The 18,402-nt window shown below is 39.1% G+C and overlaps 1 protein-coding gene and 1 long non-coding RNA gene across 4 annotated transcripts in view; one reads left to right on the plus strand and one right to left on the minus strand.

The window, feature by feature from the left end:
* The window catches only part of LOC127506535 (uncharacterized), a 100,942-nt gene that overhangs the window by 19,455 nt on the left and 63,085 nt on the right, over window positions 1-18,402 (minus strand). The gene's annotated exons all lie outside the window — the stretch shown is intronic.
* LOC127506500 (cilia- and flagella-associated protein 251-like) lies at window positions 8,946-15,990 on the plus strand. Of its 2 annotated transcripts, none has more exons than XM_051883063.1 (8): window positions 8,946-9,721; window positions 11,129-11,208; window positions 11,294-11,428; window positions 12,269-12,431; window positions 12,580-13,728; window positions 14,600-14,667; window positions 15,715-15,758; window positions 15,837-15,990. In XM_051883063.1, the coding sequence occupies exons 2-5, from the start codon at window positions 11,134-11,136 to the stop codon at window positions 13,134-13,136; spliced, it is 930 nt and encodes a 309-aa protein (XP_051739023.1). In that variant the 5' UTR covers window positions 8,946-9,721; window positions 11,129-11,133; the 3' UTR covers window positions 13,137-13,728; window positions 14,600-14,667; window positions 15,715-15,758; window positions 15,837-15,990. The 2 variants fall into 2 exon arrangements, with proteins under 2 accessions (XP_051739023.1, XP_051739031.1); XM_051883071.1 differs by having other exon boundaries at window positions 15,840-15,990.

An 18,402-nucleotide genomic window follows, 5' to 3' on the forward strand; every position in this document is an offset into this window, starting at 1 on the left:
GTCTAGTGTGAAGTTTCTGAAGTCAATAATGATTTGGGGGGGCCGTGACGTCTGCTGGTGTTGGTCCATTGTGTTTTATCAAGTGCAAAGTCAATGCAGCCATCTTCCAGGAGATTTTGGAGCACTTTATGCTTCCATCTGCTGACAAGCTTTATGGAGATGCTGATTTCCTTTTCCTGCAGGACTTTAGCACCTGCCCACAGTGCAAAAACCACTTCCAAGTGGTTTGCTGACCATGATATTACTGTGCTTTATTGGCCAGCCAATATGCCTGACCTGAATCTATGGGATATTTTCAAGAGAAAGATGAGAAACAGTCGATCCAACAATATACAGATGATCTGAAGGCTCAATAGTGCCTCAGCAGTGCCACAGGCTGATCACTTCCATGCCACACTTCACTGATGCAGTAATTTGTGCTAGGAGCAAGTCATTTGCTGTAGTATGTCCTGCCGATCAAGTATTGAGTGCACAAAAGAACATACTTTAAAGAACTTGAACTTTTCTGTTTTGCAAATCCATTTTTTGATTGATCTTAGGAAATATTCTAATATTTTGAAATACTGGATTTTGGACTTTCATGAGCTGTACGCTCTAATCATCAAAATGTAAAAAAAAAACTTTTTAAATGTTTTACTTTACATGTAGGGAATCTAGAATATATGAAAGTTTCATTTTTAAAAATAATTTATAATAAAAAAATGAACTTTTTGATGATATTCTAATTATATGACCAGCACCTGTATATATATATATATATAGTGGGGGTCATTTTATTAAAATGTCACATTATTTAGAGTGAAATGTAACCCAGACAAGTTCTTGGTAACATCTACCAAGTCAGAACAAGTCAAACATTGAAAACCTCACAGTAAATTTTTACTTACAGGTACTTCTGCCGTGAGACAGGAAAATCCAGTCTTGAGTCTTGTATCAAATCAATGCAGTCGGTGAACATTCAAAACATTGTCAACCATTTACTCACCTGCTGCATCATCTCCTCTCTCCAGTAGACGTTCCTTGCTTCTGATACATATTGGCCCATACTGAATATCATTACTAGGTGTAGCACATCAGTTACATTGCACGCTACATGCTACATAATCCTACTGAATCAACCATTGAGAAACTATTCTCTTGCACGTTTTCTTGTCATCAACGGCAATGTAAACAAAGTGGAAGGACAATATTTTTATGTTTAGCATTTCTAACAATTTTCTATAGCCTAAGTGAAAAACGCTGAACATGTAAGCGTGTTGCCTTCGTGCCTGACCTGCTTGTCTAAAGCTTTATTGGTTGTTTAATATCAGTGTCTTAATGCAAAACGTAATAAACAAAAATCTGAAAAAAGTCAGTATTTATTTTGTGCACATGAAATTTGTGTATTTGGTTTTAATTTAAATTTTGGTATTCAATGTAGCATTTAAAAATACAAAAACCGTTTGTTTTTTGTTTTTCTCAATGTGGTTAAAAAACGGAAAAGGAATGGACGCAAAAGTACACAGTAGAGGTCTGCTTTCCCGCGGGAACCGCGGGACCCAATAAGATTTCTTGCTGCGTGGGATTAAATTTTGATTGAAAGGCGGATTGCGGTCGGTAACTATAGTGTGCATTACGCGGAAGCGGGCGGTATGACAATAACCCGGTCGCTGCCGAGATGCTTTGACATCAGCGCATCTGTTCTTAAACTTGAAGTGAACAAAACTTTCTGCAGCGATGGCATTCACACAGCCTTATCCCCAATCACTCTCTTTCTTTTGTGAAGTTTAAATGCGAGATTCTGGAAACAACCTAAATTTAGCGGGACCTGTTGGGTCAGGAAGAAAATCACTATATGTGGATAGCGGGTGAACACAGTGAATTTTAGGCGGGAGCAGGTGCGTGCGGAATAGAACCTTGTGGGAGCGGGCGGGAGCAGGACGACAAAAACAGTCCCGCGCAGACCTCTTGTTACAACACAGAAGGATCGCAGACAGGAGTTCACAAACAAGGTTGTTTATTGATACCAGTTGAGTTGAACAGCAGTGCATGTGAATAAAACTTAGGCAGTGATGATGAATGGAGTGCAGAATAGTGATACTGTCCTTTTGGTGGTTGCAGAAGTGGAGAACTTGAATGACGCTGGAGGATCTTGACATAGAGGACAGAGAACACACAGACGGGGGATCACACGAGGAGAACAGGAGACGCTGGAAGCAGATAAGTAGATCGCTAGGAGTCATTAAGGTAAGCATACAAGTAAGTCTAGATGCAAACGAGACCGGACATGGAGTGATGTGTGTGAGTGTTCTTTATACTGATACTGATGAGGTGCTGATGAGGTGCAGGTGCCTTCATCAGTACTCTGGTGACTGGGTGCGTTGTGATTGGCTGACGGTGGAGCCTGGCGTGTCTGTGACACCTCTAGTACACAGACCCTCCTACCAGTTAACATTTCATCTGTATTTTTGTTTTTCTTAAATATTTTTTGTTTTAAAATGGTGGGCAAACAGTTTTTCCAAAATCTGTCAGCAATTTCTACAAACCGTTTCTGCTTGTCTCGGATCAATTTGGGCACACATACACATGGCAGCTTTGGGCTGGTTGCTCTGTGTTGTTGATTGTATGGTAGTCAGAATGCTGTTCAGTTTTATTCGTTACTCAGCTTCCACAGCAATGCTGGTAAATGAGCAAAAAATATATATAAATACTGTGAGAATCATGTTCATCAATCTGAATTCATTGGCACAGCTGCTGTGTGGTATCTAGTACTGAGGTTGTTTACAGTATTGTGTGCGTGTTGCTGCCTTGTACATGGTGTTCACTGCCCAATATTGTTGGTGAGAAATAAGTATTTTAACCCACAGTAACTTGTACATTATTTCTTTATAAAATTCTTTTCCATTTCTTTTCTCCACCAAACAGCTTTGGAGATGGTTCAACCTAGATGCACAGATCTACCGCTAGCCCAGCTTCATTCCCACACCCATCTGGCACCAAAGATTCATTAAGTGCAGTCCATAACCAGTGTCTGCCATGCACGGTCTGCACCTTGTCCATTGCAAACATTATGGATTGTTCTATTAGAGATCATTATCATCTTTATTTGAGACTAGTATTATGTAGAGGCTGTTGTGTGTTATGTTGCACTCATGGGGCTCACAGATGGAGCTCACCGCGGAGTTTGAGAGAGATGTTAATATCTCTCAACCTCCGGCGGCTGCCGACGGGGATGAGCTCCTGAATGACTATGATGTTCTGTCTTTGACATCATCGGATACGAGAGCGAGTGTTCTTCTGGCAGCTAGCCCCAGAGAGCAGGAGATGGCGGTGGAGGAAGAAGCGGGTGAGAGCACTTTTTTTCTCCAGGCCTCCTTGCCCAGCATATGCTGAGTTACTGGAGGTTATGGAACGCGCCTCGGGCAGGCTGCAGCTGCCTTGGGAGTGTGTGAGGAAAGAGACTGTACATGGAAGGCTTGACGAACGGTTTCTTTCTGGCCATAACCCCGTAACTCCCGTGAGCCTTCCATTCATTCCAGATCTCCACGTATAGATTGAGAAGGCATGGAAGAACCCGTACTCGGCTAGAATTCATTTGCATCAGCGGGGGAATTTCGCTGATGTGGAGGGATTGAGCCAGCATGGGTATGTGTCGATGCCACCCATTGACGAGAAGTTCGCGAACTATCTCGTCACGGGCAGTGCACCGACACTGAAAGCTCCGGTCCTGCCGACCAGACCCCTTAAAGTAACATCACGTCTGAACGACAGGGCATATGCTGCAGCAGGCCAGGCTGGCGCGGCTTTGCACACAATGGCTGTGTTACAAGCCTACCAGGCTGACTTGTTGAAGGATCTGGACCAGGGGCAAGGTTTGTCCGCTGAGGCAGTGGTTGAGCTGCGCCGCACCACAGATCTTGCTCTCCGGGCCTTTCATATTAGTCACCAAGCAAACAGCCGCTTCGATCGGCAGATCGATGGCGGCTATGGTGGCCACGGAGAGACATCTGTGGCTGAACATGGCGGACATCGGGGAGAAAGAGAAGGGCTTTCTCCTTGATGCCCCAGTTTCGCCTTCTGAACTTTTCGGCACCTCCGTTGAGACGGTCGTGGGACAGTTCAGAGAGGCGAAGGCACACTTAGCAGCATTTAAAACAAGCATCCCGCTCAGATCCGGATCTGGGCCCAGACAGCCGGGAGGCCCTGGCCCGTCTCGAGTTGAGGCTCAGAGACAGAGCCAGAGATCCAGTGTCACCGCTCGAGCGCCTCCTCCTCCACGGAGTAAGTCGCAAAAGCGGCGAGATATGAGGAAAAAGCAAGACTTGAGAGAGGTGATCGAATACAGGCGCCAGCAACGCCAGTGATCGGTTTCCTCTCTGGCGAGGGCAAATGTACACCTGCCCTCGCCCTTCTTCCTTGGCCTCCCGGGGGGTTTTTAATGTAAATTGTTCATGCTCAGGACACCTTTGAACAGACAGGCTGACGGTTGGGCCCATGATGAGAATTTTTCTAAAGGCCCGCCTTCTGGCTTGATAGCGAAAAGGTTCTTTTAGGCTTTAAGTTCTTTTAAAGGTTCTTTTAGGCCCTGACCGGCCGCCTGACATTGTTGCTTGTGAGTTTTGCTTTCTTTCTCTTTCCATGAGATTTGGAAGTGAAGACCAGGCTCCATTAGGCTTGTGGCCCTGTTTTTAGGCCCATAGTTTAGCGGCCAGGCTAGAGCTAGGTTAAGGTGTGTTAAAGTATATTAACCCTGTTATACTATCCTCTATCACATCGTATAGTTCCTAGTTCTGGCCTTCTCCCGAGAGAGTTGTTAGGTCGTATGCCCATTGTCCCCTTGTATTTGTAGGTGCAATTGGTGAGTTAACAGCTAAGGTTGTAGACTGTTTTTAGACTCCCTGGTGCTGGCTTTCTCAGGTGGTAGGCCCTTATCTTTGCGTAGATAAGTTATACAGTTAATGCTAGGCCCCACTTTCTAGAACTTTTCATGCTATGAAAATGTTTTCCCCTGAGCCACTTGATTTTCCCATTCAAGTTTGAGTTGACGGCACTAGCTTTGTAGCCTCCATCCTCTGAGGCTCAATACAGATTTGCGAATCTGTTTAGAGAGAACATTATCCTGCTAGGATGGCATGTGTTTCAAAGCGTTGTGTTTGCTTTGAGGTCTAGCCTTTTGCCCTACATTTGTTGTGTGAGCTTTACTTTATGCTGCCACAGGTTAGCACCTGTTCTCTTAATAGCAGGCCTTTCATATTAGTCTCTATTTAGAGAGAGTGGTGACCATTTTATATTCCCCAGTTATTTGGTTTATTTGTATCACTGAGTGCATCACCTGTTGGATTGCATACTCAGGGTAGTGTTAGAACTGCTGTCGCAGTCTGGTTTTTATTTAGCTTCCTTTTTGTGATCTTTACAACAGCTATATTGCATATAACTTTGGAACGAATGCTCTTAAGGTTTAGCCTCCTAGTTAGCAGCTTGCATTTTTTCAAGTGCTGTTATGTGATCATAACTGCTCACATTAATTTTACACTGCCACAGGCTTATGCTATGTGTCTGTTTAAGGTAGTAGGCTTTGATAGGCCTCCCTTAGACCATGTAGGCATTATTGGTTCCCTTTAGTCACTTATTTAGGGCACATTGCCTGTTGGAATGTGTAGCTTAGCTCAGGTTGTTGTTAGCTTCCCACAACTGATGCTGGGTTAGAGCTGGTTCCCTGTAAGCTTGGTTCCCTTATATTCACTAGCTGGCGCCACTTGTCGCTGAAATGGTAGGCCCTAATAAGGCCTCCTTTTTAGTTTACATGCTGGCACAGTTTTGTGTTAATATATTACAATTGGGCTGAACGCCACTTGTGGCTGAACTTGGAGGCCCTATAGGCCTCCTTTTTAGCTGACATGTTGGCAGGATGCTTGTGAATCGCAGTACCACCATTGGCCACGCCCCACCTCTGTTTGAGTAGGCCTTAGGCAGGCCTCTCATAGAGTATGGTGGAGGAATATGCATTTCCTCTTCAGTAAAGATTTTCCTCTGCATGCATGTCCTGATGGTTGGTATGGTTATGGTCGCCACTAGCTGATGCCACGTGTCTACTAGGGTAGGCCCTCTGGGCCTCCTGTGTAGCATGTTGGAGTTCGACTGCGTACTCCTCTCACTGAAGAACAAAAAAAAAGGGGTGCTTTTACTGTACGTTTCTGAGTGGATGACCTCTCAGGGTGAGTTTTTATGGTAAAACCTTACTGGTGCTTCCTGGTGCTTTAAACACTGCCACGAGCTGATGTCACGTGTCAGCTGAGGTCATAGGCCCATCTAGGGCCTTCCTTAGTGCGTGATGGCATATGTTGTACTCCTCTTGCTTTAAAGAGTAAAAACTCATTTTACCGAGTACACTGCTCGTTGGATTGTGTTAGGTGAACTGTCGTGTGGGCACTTTACAGTCTAAATTGCTGTTACTGAAGTCATATGTCCTGCTTCCAGCAAGACAGGTGTTCAAGGTGGCCCTCTCAGGCCACCATTGAATGCCCTACTAATGTGACGAAGTGCTTTTTCGTATATGAGTCTTGCTCCATATAGAGCTATTATCATGATGTAGGCCCCGTCTGGCCTCCATGATTATGTGCCCACAGTATGGTCTACCTGTTAGGTTGAGCTTTGTACTTTCCTGCTAGGGTTGTCTGTGTAATAGTGCTTAGCTCCCTAAGCTGATCATTGGTTGAAGGCTTCCTTGAGGCCTCCTCCTGAGGATCAGCCCTAGGCTGGTTTGTGCTCCCCTGTATCAGGGTTTCTAGCGCATAGCCTCCTCAGTGCAATAATCAAGCGCTGAGTAGATCCTAGGATGAGCGGATTATACTCCCCTCAATACGAGGGTTTATAGCACTCAGCTGAGTTATGCTCTCCAGGATGCCCGTCTCTACGCGTGGGTTTGAGTTGCTTACTGCCCTTCTTGCAGTCGCTCTTACCTGCTCTCTTCTCTGAAGAATGTGTTATAGAGATTCTGTATTCAGACAGGGTTGGCCAAGACTAAGTTTGTCCTTTATCAAACCAGGTCGGCCTCCCTGGTGGCACTGAGGGTGACTTCGTTCCCCTCTAGTGACTGGCCGGGGCTCCTTTCGGTTCCCTGGCCACATTCCCTTTAAGGGACCACTTTTCCTCGGAAAATTTGGTCCCAGATGCCTTGAGCGGCCTTGGTAGGCTTTCTACGGAAGGCCTCTTTGAGGCTCAGCTTGGGCTGTTGGCCGTAGGGAATGCTGTCACTGACAGCCTGGTGCGACCCGAGGGTGAGTTGCTAAGCGTTTCCCTCGAAACTGCTTGACTTTGTCTCAGCCATATTTTTTGGCATGCACTCTCCTTAAGCATGGCGGCGTGGGTATATCGTTCCCCATAGCGTTAGCAAACACAGAGCGAGTTCCCTTTCGAAAGGGAACGTCTCAGGTTAAGTATGTAACCATGGTTCCCTGAGAACCAGGGAACGAGACTCTGCGTTGCCTTGCCATGCTTCGGGCTGCTTGCTGAACAGTCCCTCAAGACGAAAGATACTGACTGGTTCCCCAGGCGCTCCTTTTACACTTCTGGGTCGCGCCATATGACGTCATAGGCTGTTGCCGGCCAATACGGATTGGAGTGTTGGATATTTGGCTTTCAGACACCGGGTCACGTGTGACGTTCCCCATAGCGTTAGCAAACGCAGAGTCTCGTTTCCTGGTTCTCAGGGAACCATGGTTACATACGTAACCTGAGAGGTTTCCCTTACTCGTGAGAATGTTTTACCTTAATGCTCTCAGCAATTCCTACATTAAAAATTTTTTTTTTTAAATATGTGTATGTGTGTGTGTGTGTGTGTGTGTGTGTGTATGTATGTATGTATGTATGTATGAATGAATGTGTGTGTGTGTGTGTGTGTATGTATGTATGTATGTATGTATGAATGAATGTGTGTGTGTGTGTGTATATATATATATATTAGGGATGTGCAACAGCGGCCGAGTACTCGACCGTGACAGCAAAGGTCGATCACGTAAACGAGAATCAAAATGCATTTTTTCTTTTTTCTCCTGATTGGTTATAGCAGCACTTTGGGCGGCGCCCTGAGCTCCATTGTTTAGCTTTCCACAGCATGCGTCAAAAGACGTGAGAAAAGAGAGAATGGCCTAGAAGTTATGTAGTGATAGTTTCACTTTGACAAGATAGATGAAAATACAGTTCAATGCAAGCTGTGCAGCGCCAAGCTTTTATCTTGTGCTGAAATTATTCTTTAAATTCTATTCATAATTAATTTAGCAATAATTATCAGTGATTTTCATACTGTAAAATAACATTTTGGTTGATCAGAAAGTGCAAATTGAATCCAAAATAATGCTGAAATATTAGTGACACTTTTTAAAGCACAATCGGAGTTACACTTTCGGTCAAGCTCACATTTACATTCGCAAACCTTTTGCAGATGAAAGTTGTAATAGCTACATCTGATTAATCTACTATAGAATGCGTTGGGCCGGGATATCAACATTTATTAAGATGCTGAATGCGCTGCATATCAGTGTTTAGTTTCATGCTCAAATGCAATGTCCGATATCGACTTATTTGAGTCGGTCATATTGCTTTTAGATGTTTCTTTTAAAAAAATAAAAATACTATTGTTATAATAATGCAGCAGTGCATTTTTCGTCATATTTTGTTCAGTGGCATAATTCACATGGCTTTGAAAACGCGCAGGCGATTTATGGAATCACTTAATAATGTGATTAAAATAAAGCACAGATCTGCCATAAACATGGCATTATAATGAGAACTTTATGGAAATCTACAGTAAATTCTGTCCCTACTGGTTGTTCAGCGCGCTGTCGTGAAAGCGCATCACGGCGCGAGCTCTCTCTCTCTCACTCCCGCTATAGAGCGTAACTTAAAGTTCACTGGCATTTGCATCCTTTTGTGCCGATACAAGTTGTAATGTTACGTCTATATTCAACCCAGTCTCCTGCTACTGCGTATCTATACTACGAGTTTGCATTTTCATTCGGCGTAGTATTTACACGCCAAAGTCACATTTGGCGTATATATGGTACGCAAAACCCTCCCGTTAAACTTCCATTGATAGAAAATGCGTATGTATTGCACGCAGAAATTTATTATAGTCAACGTCATCATCATCGTCCCGCCCCTTCAATCGAACGAAGATTCACGATTTCATCTCGTGCAGGTGCCGAAGCAGCATATGCAGAAATATTGATTTAGAATGCTTATTTAGAATATATATATATTTTTTTACAGAAACTTATTGTAGGCTATATAACTTACTCATCATCTCTAGTGGGGACGAATGTTGCTACTACATAATACAGTTTAATTCTAAACAATCCCCGACGGGGAAAGAAAAATGCTTGCAGAAGCATCATTAATTCAATGTGAATTAATTATATGTCTGCTTTATTTAATCTGCTCTCTGCTTTTCTTTCTTTTTTTCTTTTTTTGCTTGTTTAATGTTACACGAATTTTTGTTTCTTTGTTTGTGATTGTATTTGTAATAGTAAAAGTATTAATAATAAATAAATAAATAAATAAATAAATAAATATAAAAAGTGTATTGCCATGATTTTTAGTCCTTCGCTGTTTCAGGAACCACCCACTCCCGCTTGGAAACCAATCAAATGTTTGAACATTTTTTAGCGCCATCATCAATGTCCCGCCTCCTCATCGTGCGACCTCGTGCATCATCATCAAAGTCGTCAATCATCAGAATACCCAAGTAAGTAATTAGCAAAAACATATATATATATATATATATATATATATATATATATTAGCAAAAAAGTATCAGTTCTTGATAACTCAAATTATTGTAAATACAATAATTCAAACTTTATTTTCTTAAGTGAGCATGCACATGTCGGCCTACAGTTGTCAGGCGGTTAATATCAGTTTAAAATCATTTCTCATTTAATGTTTTAGGGATAAAATTTAGTGAGGGTCAACTGTGCGCATCATGTTTTTTGGTTACGTTATGATGAGATCACACTAATTTATGTCCATGCAGGCATTACGTGTAGATCACAGATGTGTGGATTAACAACCCTGCACAATCACATACTTTTTAGGGTGTTTATCTTGGCCATCCCTGAAATACTTTTCATGATAATGAAAATAAATTAGTCTGTATTATTCTTTAATAAGTATGTCGTTTTTGAGAGGTAGACTTTTAAGGTTTTTAAAAGAAGTTTCTTCTGCTAACCAAGGCTGCGTTTATTTAATTAAAAATACGGTAAAAAGAGTAATATAGTGAAATATTACTACAATTTAAAATAACGGTTTTCTATTTGAATATATTTTACAAAGTAATTTATACTTTGTGATCAAAGCTGAATTTTCAGCATCGTTACTCCAGTCTTCAGTGTCACATGATCCTTCAGAAATCATTCTAACATGATGATTTGCTGCTCAAGAAACATTTATTGTGTACTATTGGGCAAAATATTTGTGTACAATATTTTTTTCTCAGGATTCTTTGATAATTAGAAAGTTCAAAAGAACATTTATTTGAAATATAATCTTTTGTAACATTCTAAATGTCTTTACTGTTCACTTGATCGATTTAATGCATCCTTGCTGAATAAAAGTATTAATTTCTTTCATTTCTTTTCAAAAAATAAAAATTGTGAATCCTGAAAAAAAAGTACACAACTGTTTTCAGCATTGATAATAATCATAAATGTTTCTTGAGCATCAAATCATCATGTTAGAATGATTTCTGAAGGATCATGTGACACTGAAGACTGGAGTAATGATGCTGAAAATTCAGCTTTGATCACAGGAATAAATTACTTTGTAAAATATATTCAAATAGAAAACAGATATTTTAAATTGCAATAATATTTCACAATATTACTGTTTTTACTGTATTTTTAATTATATAACAGCCTTGGTGAGCAGACGAAACTTCTTTTAAAAACATTAAAAATCTTACCGTTTCCAAACTTTTGAATGGTGGTGTGTGTGTGTGTGTGTGTGTGTGTGTATATATATATATATATATATATATATATAAACTCTCAAAAACTATATACTTATCAAAGATTAATTTATCTTTAAGTTTTGTATGTGATGTCTGTCTGTTATGCTATGTCAAATTTACACATTTTGTTTTGTTTTTGTATAGTCCAAATGCCAGGTTCAACTTTACGCCAGTGTCCACATTGCCGGATCAAGATGAACTGCCGACACCGGTCCTGTGTTAAGGTGATTGTGCATAACTAACACTGTTTATTTATATGGCATTGCATTTGTTTTAATACTCAATGTAATTCTGTTTCTCTTTTTGTAGTGTGGAAAATTGCTTGATTTTAAATATAAGCAATCAGTGCGTTTGGCAAAATTTCGTGACCAGGCCCATCAGTGGGCTAAAACAACAGTTAAGTCACGGAATCAATCAAAAGTCTTTGACAATTTAGCCATCATGGTAAGCAAAGTTCAGCATCCTAATTTCATTACCTCACACTTTGTTCTAAACTAAAACATTTATGTAAGAGACTATATAATATAAAGTTGTTTTACATACAAGTACATTACATGCATACATAATACATTAATACAAGTACATGAATAAATTGTAATTCCTGTTAACTGACAGTTCAAATAAAAAGTAATTCATATTATTTTCACTAATGGGCAGAACTCTTATAAATAAAAGAGCTAATAAGCAGTCAGACATCAATGCAGCTGCCATTAGAAGCTCTGGTTCCCAGAGAAAGTAGAACTTCTGCACATGCACAATGACTCAATCAAAACAAAATCTACAGGTTTAAGTCTATTTGATCTTATCACACCATTCATGTCTGATTCATTGCTAATTTTACAATATGTTTTGAGATTTCAGGAGTTCCCCATTCAAGTAAATAAGTAATAAAAAAAAAAGCTGCCTGGAGGCATTGCAAATATGGCCACCAAGTGAACTGACGTTCCTTAAAAGGAACTTTAGCAGAAGCCATGATTTGTTTTTGTTGTTGGTAGTTGTTGTTTTCTGAAATAAGACTTGCATGCATTTATGGATCACAAGTTCTGTTTTTGGATATTGTTGAAAGTTGACAGTCTGAATAGCCTTTCAAAATGTATGTATGGTAAAATATAGATAGTAAGCCTGGACATTTTTTAAAAAATCTGTTTTTGTGTTCAAGCAAGAAAAAACACATGTTGGCTTAGAGTGACATCAGGCTAAGCAGATTTCTTTAAACTTTTTTTTTTTTTTTTTCAGAATTATGAACCATTTTTGAAAGCTGTACTGTTTGACATTCTATTTTAGATGGAAAAACTTAAAGTGCTGGGATACGTTCCTCTTCTGCTACTGGGGAAGTGTTCAAAGGCCCATAGGTGGACAGCGGAGGTCCAGTGTCCCTTTGAGTTCCCACCTGAGGGACATAAGGTGATGGAAAAAATGCTCATACTCTTTGAGCATATTTTACAAGGTAAATCATATTTGCAAGCACTGATACTTAAATGTTTGTCTCATATTTTATGTGTACAGTAAGTTCTGTAGCTATACAAGTTTCTAAACTGTTTTTTTTTTTTTTTTTTTTAATGTATTTTAATATGACTTTAATTGTACTTTTTAAGGTTTTGGTCCAGAAAAAGAACAAGAGGTCACAGAAGGTAATGAAGCAGAAAGGCAGGACTTGAAAGAGACTGTAGAAGATGAAGAGGACATTACACTGGAGAACAATGTAGAAGTGGAAAGACTGGAGGATGAAGAGCAGATCGAAGAACAACAGATAGAAAGTGGGGAGGAAGAACCAGAGAGGCCTGTTGAGGAACAGAGTTTCAAAAGTCCAGAAAAAGAACAAGAGGACACAGAGGGTGATAGGACAGAGAGTCAGGACATAAACGAGGCTGTAGAAGATGAAGAGAACATTTTATCAGAGAACAATGTAGAATTGAGGATGAAGGAAAGATTGGAGGATGAAGAGCAGATCGAAGAACAACAGACAGAAAGTGGGGGGGAAGAACCAGATAGGCCTGTTAATGAAGAAGGGGAAATGAAAGTGACAAAAAAGACTAAACAGGCAAAGGAAATGAAGAAACAGGCAGAGAAACAAAAGATTAGTGCACTTAAGATGGATGAAATGGATGAAAGAAAAGAGATAGAGGGAGTCGTATTAAAACCAGATGGGTGAGTGGAAGAAGATGGGGTGAAACAAAGACTCTAGATATAGGAAAACATTACATTCCTATTATTCATTAATGGGAGAAAGTGTTATGCACAACATGGCAAATTAATCCCACGTTCTAAATAATAGAACCAATCGTTGATTAGAAAAAGTCACCACTTCATCCCAGCTGCCTTTAGAAGCTCCGGTTGCTATCAGAATTGAGATACGCGTGTATGACTGCACATGCGCATTGGCTACTGCAGTCTGAAAAGTTTTTTAAAAATGCTTTATGAACATTTTATTGGTGATTTTCAAATTGGAAATTTAATCATAATCATTTGGAGAATTTGATTTTTCCCCATTCAGAGAGATAGGAGCTGCATTTGGATGCCCAAGAGGCATTTCAAAGATGATCACAGTGTGAAATTACTTGTCTTAAAGGGACCTTTGGGTAAAGCCTATACAATGAGCAAGGAACAATGTGAACTCAGGCTCAATGAAAACTGTTCTTTGACATGTACTTGAACAAAGCTAAAACTTTTTTTTTTTTTACTTTACAGCAAATCAGCTGTCAACATGGCAGCGAAAAGAAAGCGCCAAAAAAATACAGACACAGGTATGAAATGTTATACAATTCAGTTTTCAGTGGTCTTAAACTGAAAGGACCACAGCCTTGCACAGTTTAGCTACAACTAGTTCCAACTCACACCTGCTAGTAACGCTGAAGACCTGGGCTGCGTTCAGCCCCGACAAAACATTGCAAAACGTTTTTTAAATGGAAACGGTGGTACGTTGAACACCCTGTTCTGATGACACAAGAGATGCAACTATGGCAGCTGAGAAGGCCATTCTTTGTGTTCTTTTTGAAGAATTGATATGCTATATTTTTACTATAAAACTCTTATGACAAACACGTCTTCTAATATCTTCAATTGTTGCGTATGCTGAGCTCCAGCGGACACATTTGTAAACGACTTTACTTGGACCCACTGTGTGAGCTGTCTCTTTAATACCGCGTGGTTTATATACATGTTGCTGCTGATTGGGCATTTTGACACACCCACCAAACAAGAGAAAACGTATCTCAAACCTTGTTGCACACCATTTCCAGGAAACATGTCTATTTTGTTTAATATGGTGTTCAACCCGGAAACCGTAGCAAAACGTTGTGCACCGGTTTAAGCTTGAACGTGCCCCTTGATTAGCTGGATCAGGTGTGTTTGATTAGGGTTGGAGCAAAACTGTTCAGAGCTGTGGCCCTCTAGGAACTGAGTTTCAGACCAGTGTTTTAGCTCTTTGCATAGCTAGTCTGTTACACATTGTCATCCATTTGGAAAGTTCTCAAAATATTGATGTTTATATTTGTTGTTTCAGTGCTGTTTAGATTTTTAGATGTTTAAAAATTGTTCTGCTTTTTAACTTTTAGACATTCTCTGTTCTAGTTATTAAGTAATTAATACATTTCTAACCAAATTACATTTGTACAGAATGTCCATTCCATGCGTCTCTGGATGTATTTCCAGTGGAATTTGTATCTAAGACACGTCTCAGAAAGGTTGGTATTAATCTGTATCTACAATCTGTCAATGTTGTGTTCCATAATACCGTGACCTTTTCATGTACAGTAAATTAATTTAAATAATTTATTAAATGTATTAAATTAAGTAATTAATGTATGTTTTTGTTCAAACTATGAATGGATCAGTATCCCAAAATATTTAGCTCTGTTGTAATGTTAATAACTTCACATTGAATATATGCTAATGTGAAGGGTACTTTATTGCTAAAAAATAAACATATGGAATGGAATTCTTATTTGCTTTCTGACTATAGTATGAGTACAGGCAGTGTAGAATATTACAGATCAGTACACAAACAATAAATAAGGTGAAGAACAGTGAATTCATATATTAATATAAAATGTTCTGTACAGTACTACAGTGTTGGCTTCTACAGTTTAATATGAATATAACTTATCTAACTATATAGCATGTACAGTTTAGATGTGTTTTTCCATTGCTTTTGAATATGTTAACAGCAGTTGTTGAAGTTGCTCTTCAGTCTGTTAGGCTTTGTTTGGGTCGCATTTATGGGTCAGTTTTGGTTAAGATGATAAGAATCCTAAATTATGAATTGAAATTCAAATTTCACATTGCATGCTTTGATGACAAAACCTACTTTAGTGTGTTTTTGCAGGTGTGGGTCATGCCATGTTGGAGCATTGGGTGTGGAGAAAGGTTGGGGCATGTTAAAAGTTGGAGAAAGGTCTTTATAATTGGTAGTGAAAGCTGTCTGTTAAGGTTAGGGATAGGGTTAAGGGATAGTTTCTGTTGTAGCATTCACCTTTCAGCACGCCACCTTTCGGTACACCCATTACTCCGACCTGCAGCTACCCCTGTCTCTGTTTTTGCGCTGGTGTGTTGCTGTACCACAGTAATACCACATGAGGATGGTGGGATGGTGGCTTTCAATGGTGCTTTGTTTAAAGTTTTTGAGTTACATTAAATGCTTTAAAAATGTAGTAAGTGATGTAATGATGTGTAAAGATGGAAATGTAATGATTTGTTTTGTAATTGGCTCTTTTTTCTTACTTAATTCACAGGGACGTAAGGAAGTGCTGGTGCATTGGTTGCCATGTCCATCCTGGTAAGTAAACCTACATGGCAACTTAATTCACCACTGTAATTTTCTCATTTATTAGTTGTTGTTTTGACTTTTTTCCAGTAGGAAGACATGGCCACCCACCTGGCAGCCTGAAGATCATGTCCAAATTACACTTACTCAATGCTAATTACATTACTGGTACATTATGACCGTTTTTTTGTTTGTTTGTTTTTGAGCCACTGTTATAGTGGACAAATAAAGGTTTGTGTTTTCATTACGTCTATTTATATCTTTTTACCTTTTATAAAAAAATTAAATATATATATATATATATATATATATATAATTTCTGAAATATCCAGGGGCTGGAGCTTATTCAAGCTACCACAGGCCAAAGGTTGAAAGTCACCCTGACCAGTCTGTCACAGAGATTACATTTGATATTCAACAGTGTTTTGATCTGCCTGCATCTACACCATTGTATGCGAACTGAACTGAGCTGGACGATGACATCACTGTTCACTTCAGTGCTGATATAGATAAATTAACTGAATTAATAACTATTGTTTCTTACATCGGAGTGAATCAATACTGAATTTACTTAAGATGGACAATGACACCATTTTGTTTAAGAGCTGCTGTGCAGCCAAAATTACATACCAGTTATCACTGTAAAGCTGCTTTGACACAATCTGCATTGTAAAAAGCGCTATATAAATAAAGGTGACTTGACTTGACTTGACTTGACTTGACACACACAATATAGCCTCTAGTTCCTGATTAACTATACCTACATGTTTTTGGAGTGTGGAGGACACTGGTGCACCCAGAGGAAACCGACAGCAACACTGGGAAAACTATCAATCAGGAAGGGCTCATGGAAATATGAAGTCATTTGTAGTCTTACATAGTCGTTTTTGAGTATAAGCCCATTGTGTGTGTGTGTGTGTGTGTGTGTACAGTATCATATATACTTGTCTACTCAGTTAATATATGGATATGAACAACCATATTCTCACTAGACTAGAGGCTAGATGTACAAGGTATATTATAGTGTCATATATTAGTAGATAGACACAGATTGCTCCAAATGGGACCAGTGAGTTGAGTCTAGAGAAAGTGAAGTACCACTACTGCATTAATGCATAAGATATTTAGTAAATACCATAGTAGAATTATTACAATTTTACCCTTGTATAGTTAAACAATGCTTTTAATAATACAAAATATAGTACAATAGTACAAATAGTGCTTACACATCCCTTCTGAGCAAAATAAATTGGGTTACAAAAAGTTACAGCTGAGAAAGAAATTGTGGGAGGAAAAAACTTTTGTAAAAATCTTTATATATATATATATACACACACACACACACACATATATATATATATATATATATATATATATACACACATACATATACACACATGTATATACATATATATGTATGTATATGAATGCATACAAATCTATTGCTGCATCGGGTTAACCCCACAATCCAATCTGTCGGTTTAGTTTGATATAATGGGGGGCAAATAAATGTTTAAATCATAATCTGTCCATTCACCACAAGAGCCTGGAAGATGCTGTCAAAAATGACCATATATGGACAAGTACGTGTGACGCTTCTGCTCAAATGGGTTGTCATTGGCTCTGATCTTCCCTTGGCACACGCGGGATTCGCTGTGATTGGATAATCTTTTTTACCCATATAAAAAACGTTTAATATTGCAAAGTACATTTTGCTGTTATTATTACGTCAGTAATACATTTAGTTAACAATACGGTGTTGCTGTGTTGTGAGGTATTACCCCGTTAACGATATCCTAACCCTAACCCTAGCATATCTTCACTGAACTACAAATAACAGCGCCATATTTTTTTGCGTTCCTTCGATATAATGACAGAGGCTTATGGGTAATGTAGTTTAAAACGTTTAATAACAAACTGGAAAAAAGTACTATCTTTAATAAACAAAGGGATATTTAATCATGTTTATTGTGCAAACCTCTATGACATATTTGAAAGGCAGGATGAAATTTGGTATTTTACTATGAACACTTTTAAAACACCTTTGTGCCATCTTTTCATATATAGCCTATTTGAAAACTGTGTCCAACATTATTCTTATCATGGACAACAAAGTGTGTTGAATCACAATTACATTGTCTTTTCAACAACTTGCCATTATGTAAATTGTTGCAAGTTCATCCAGTCATAGTTAACAGAACAGAACAAGAACAGACCCCCAAAAATCATCATAAATGCCCATTTGGAATGGGCTTCCGTTTATTTAATTAGATCAAGAACAAGAATACAGTGTTTACAGTAAACAAAGACACCAATTTAAACAACCAATACATATTGTGACACTTCATTGCACTATTACACATCCTTATCCAGTGTTGGGCCTTACTTGTAATACTTAACTCATGCTTTCTCATTCTTCATGTCAAAAGGACCAACAAAAGAGTGTCATTGTACTTTATAATTTAATAACCAATCACTGTAATATAATCAGTAATACTTCAAATGAACACAACTGGTCTTGACATGCTGATTTAGTACTAATTTTAGCATTGATTGATTACATTATAGCATACAACATGAAAATCAGGTGGGTTGATGTATTTAAAAACACTGATAAAATAGTCCACATTCTGGGTGAATTTTTACATTTTCTTGG

The sequence above is a fragment of the Ctenopharyngodon idella genome, chromosome 2 (assembly GCF_019924925.1).
Source record: "Ctenopharyngodon idella isolate HZGC_01 chromosome 2, HZGC01, whole genome shotgun sequence".
In the NCBI taxonomy this organism is placed as follows: domain Eukaryota; kingdom Metazoa; phylum Chordata; class Actinopteri; order Cypriniformes; family Xenocyprididae; genus Ctenopharyngodon; species Ctenopharyngodon idella.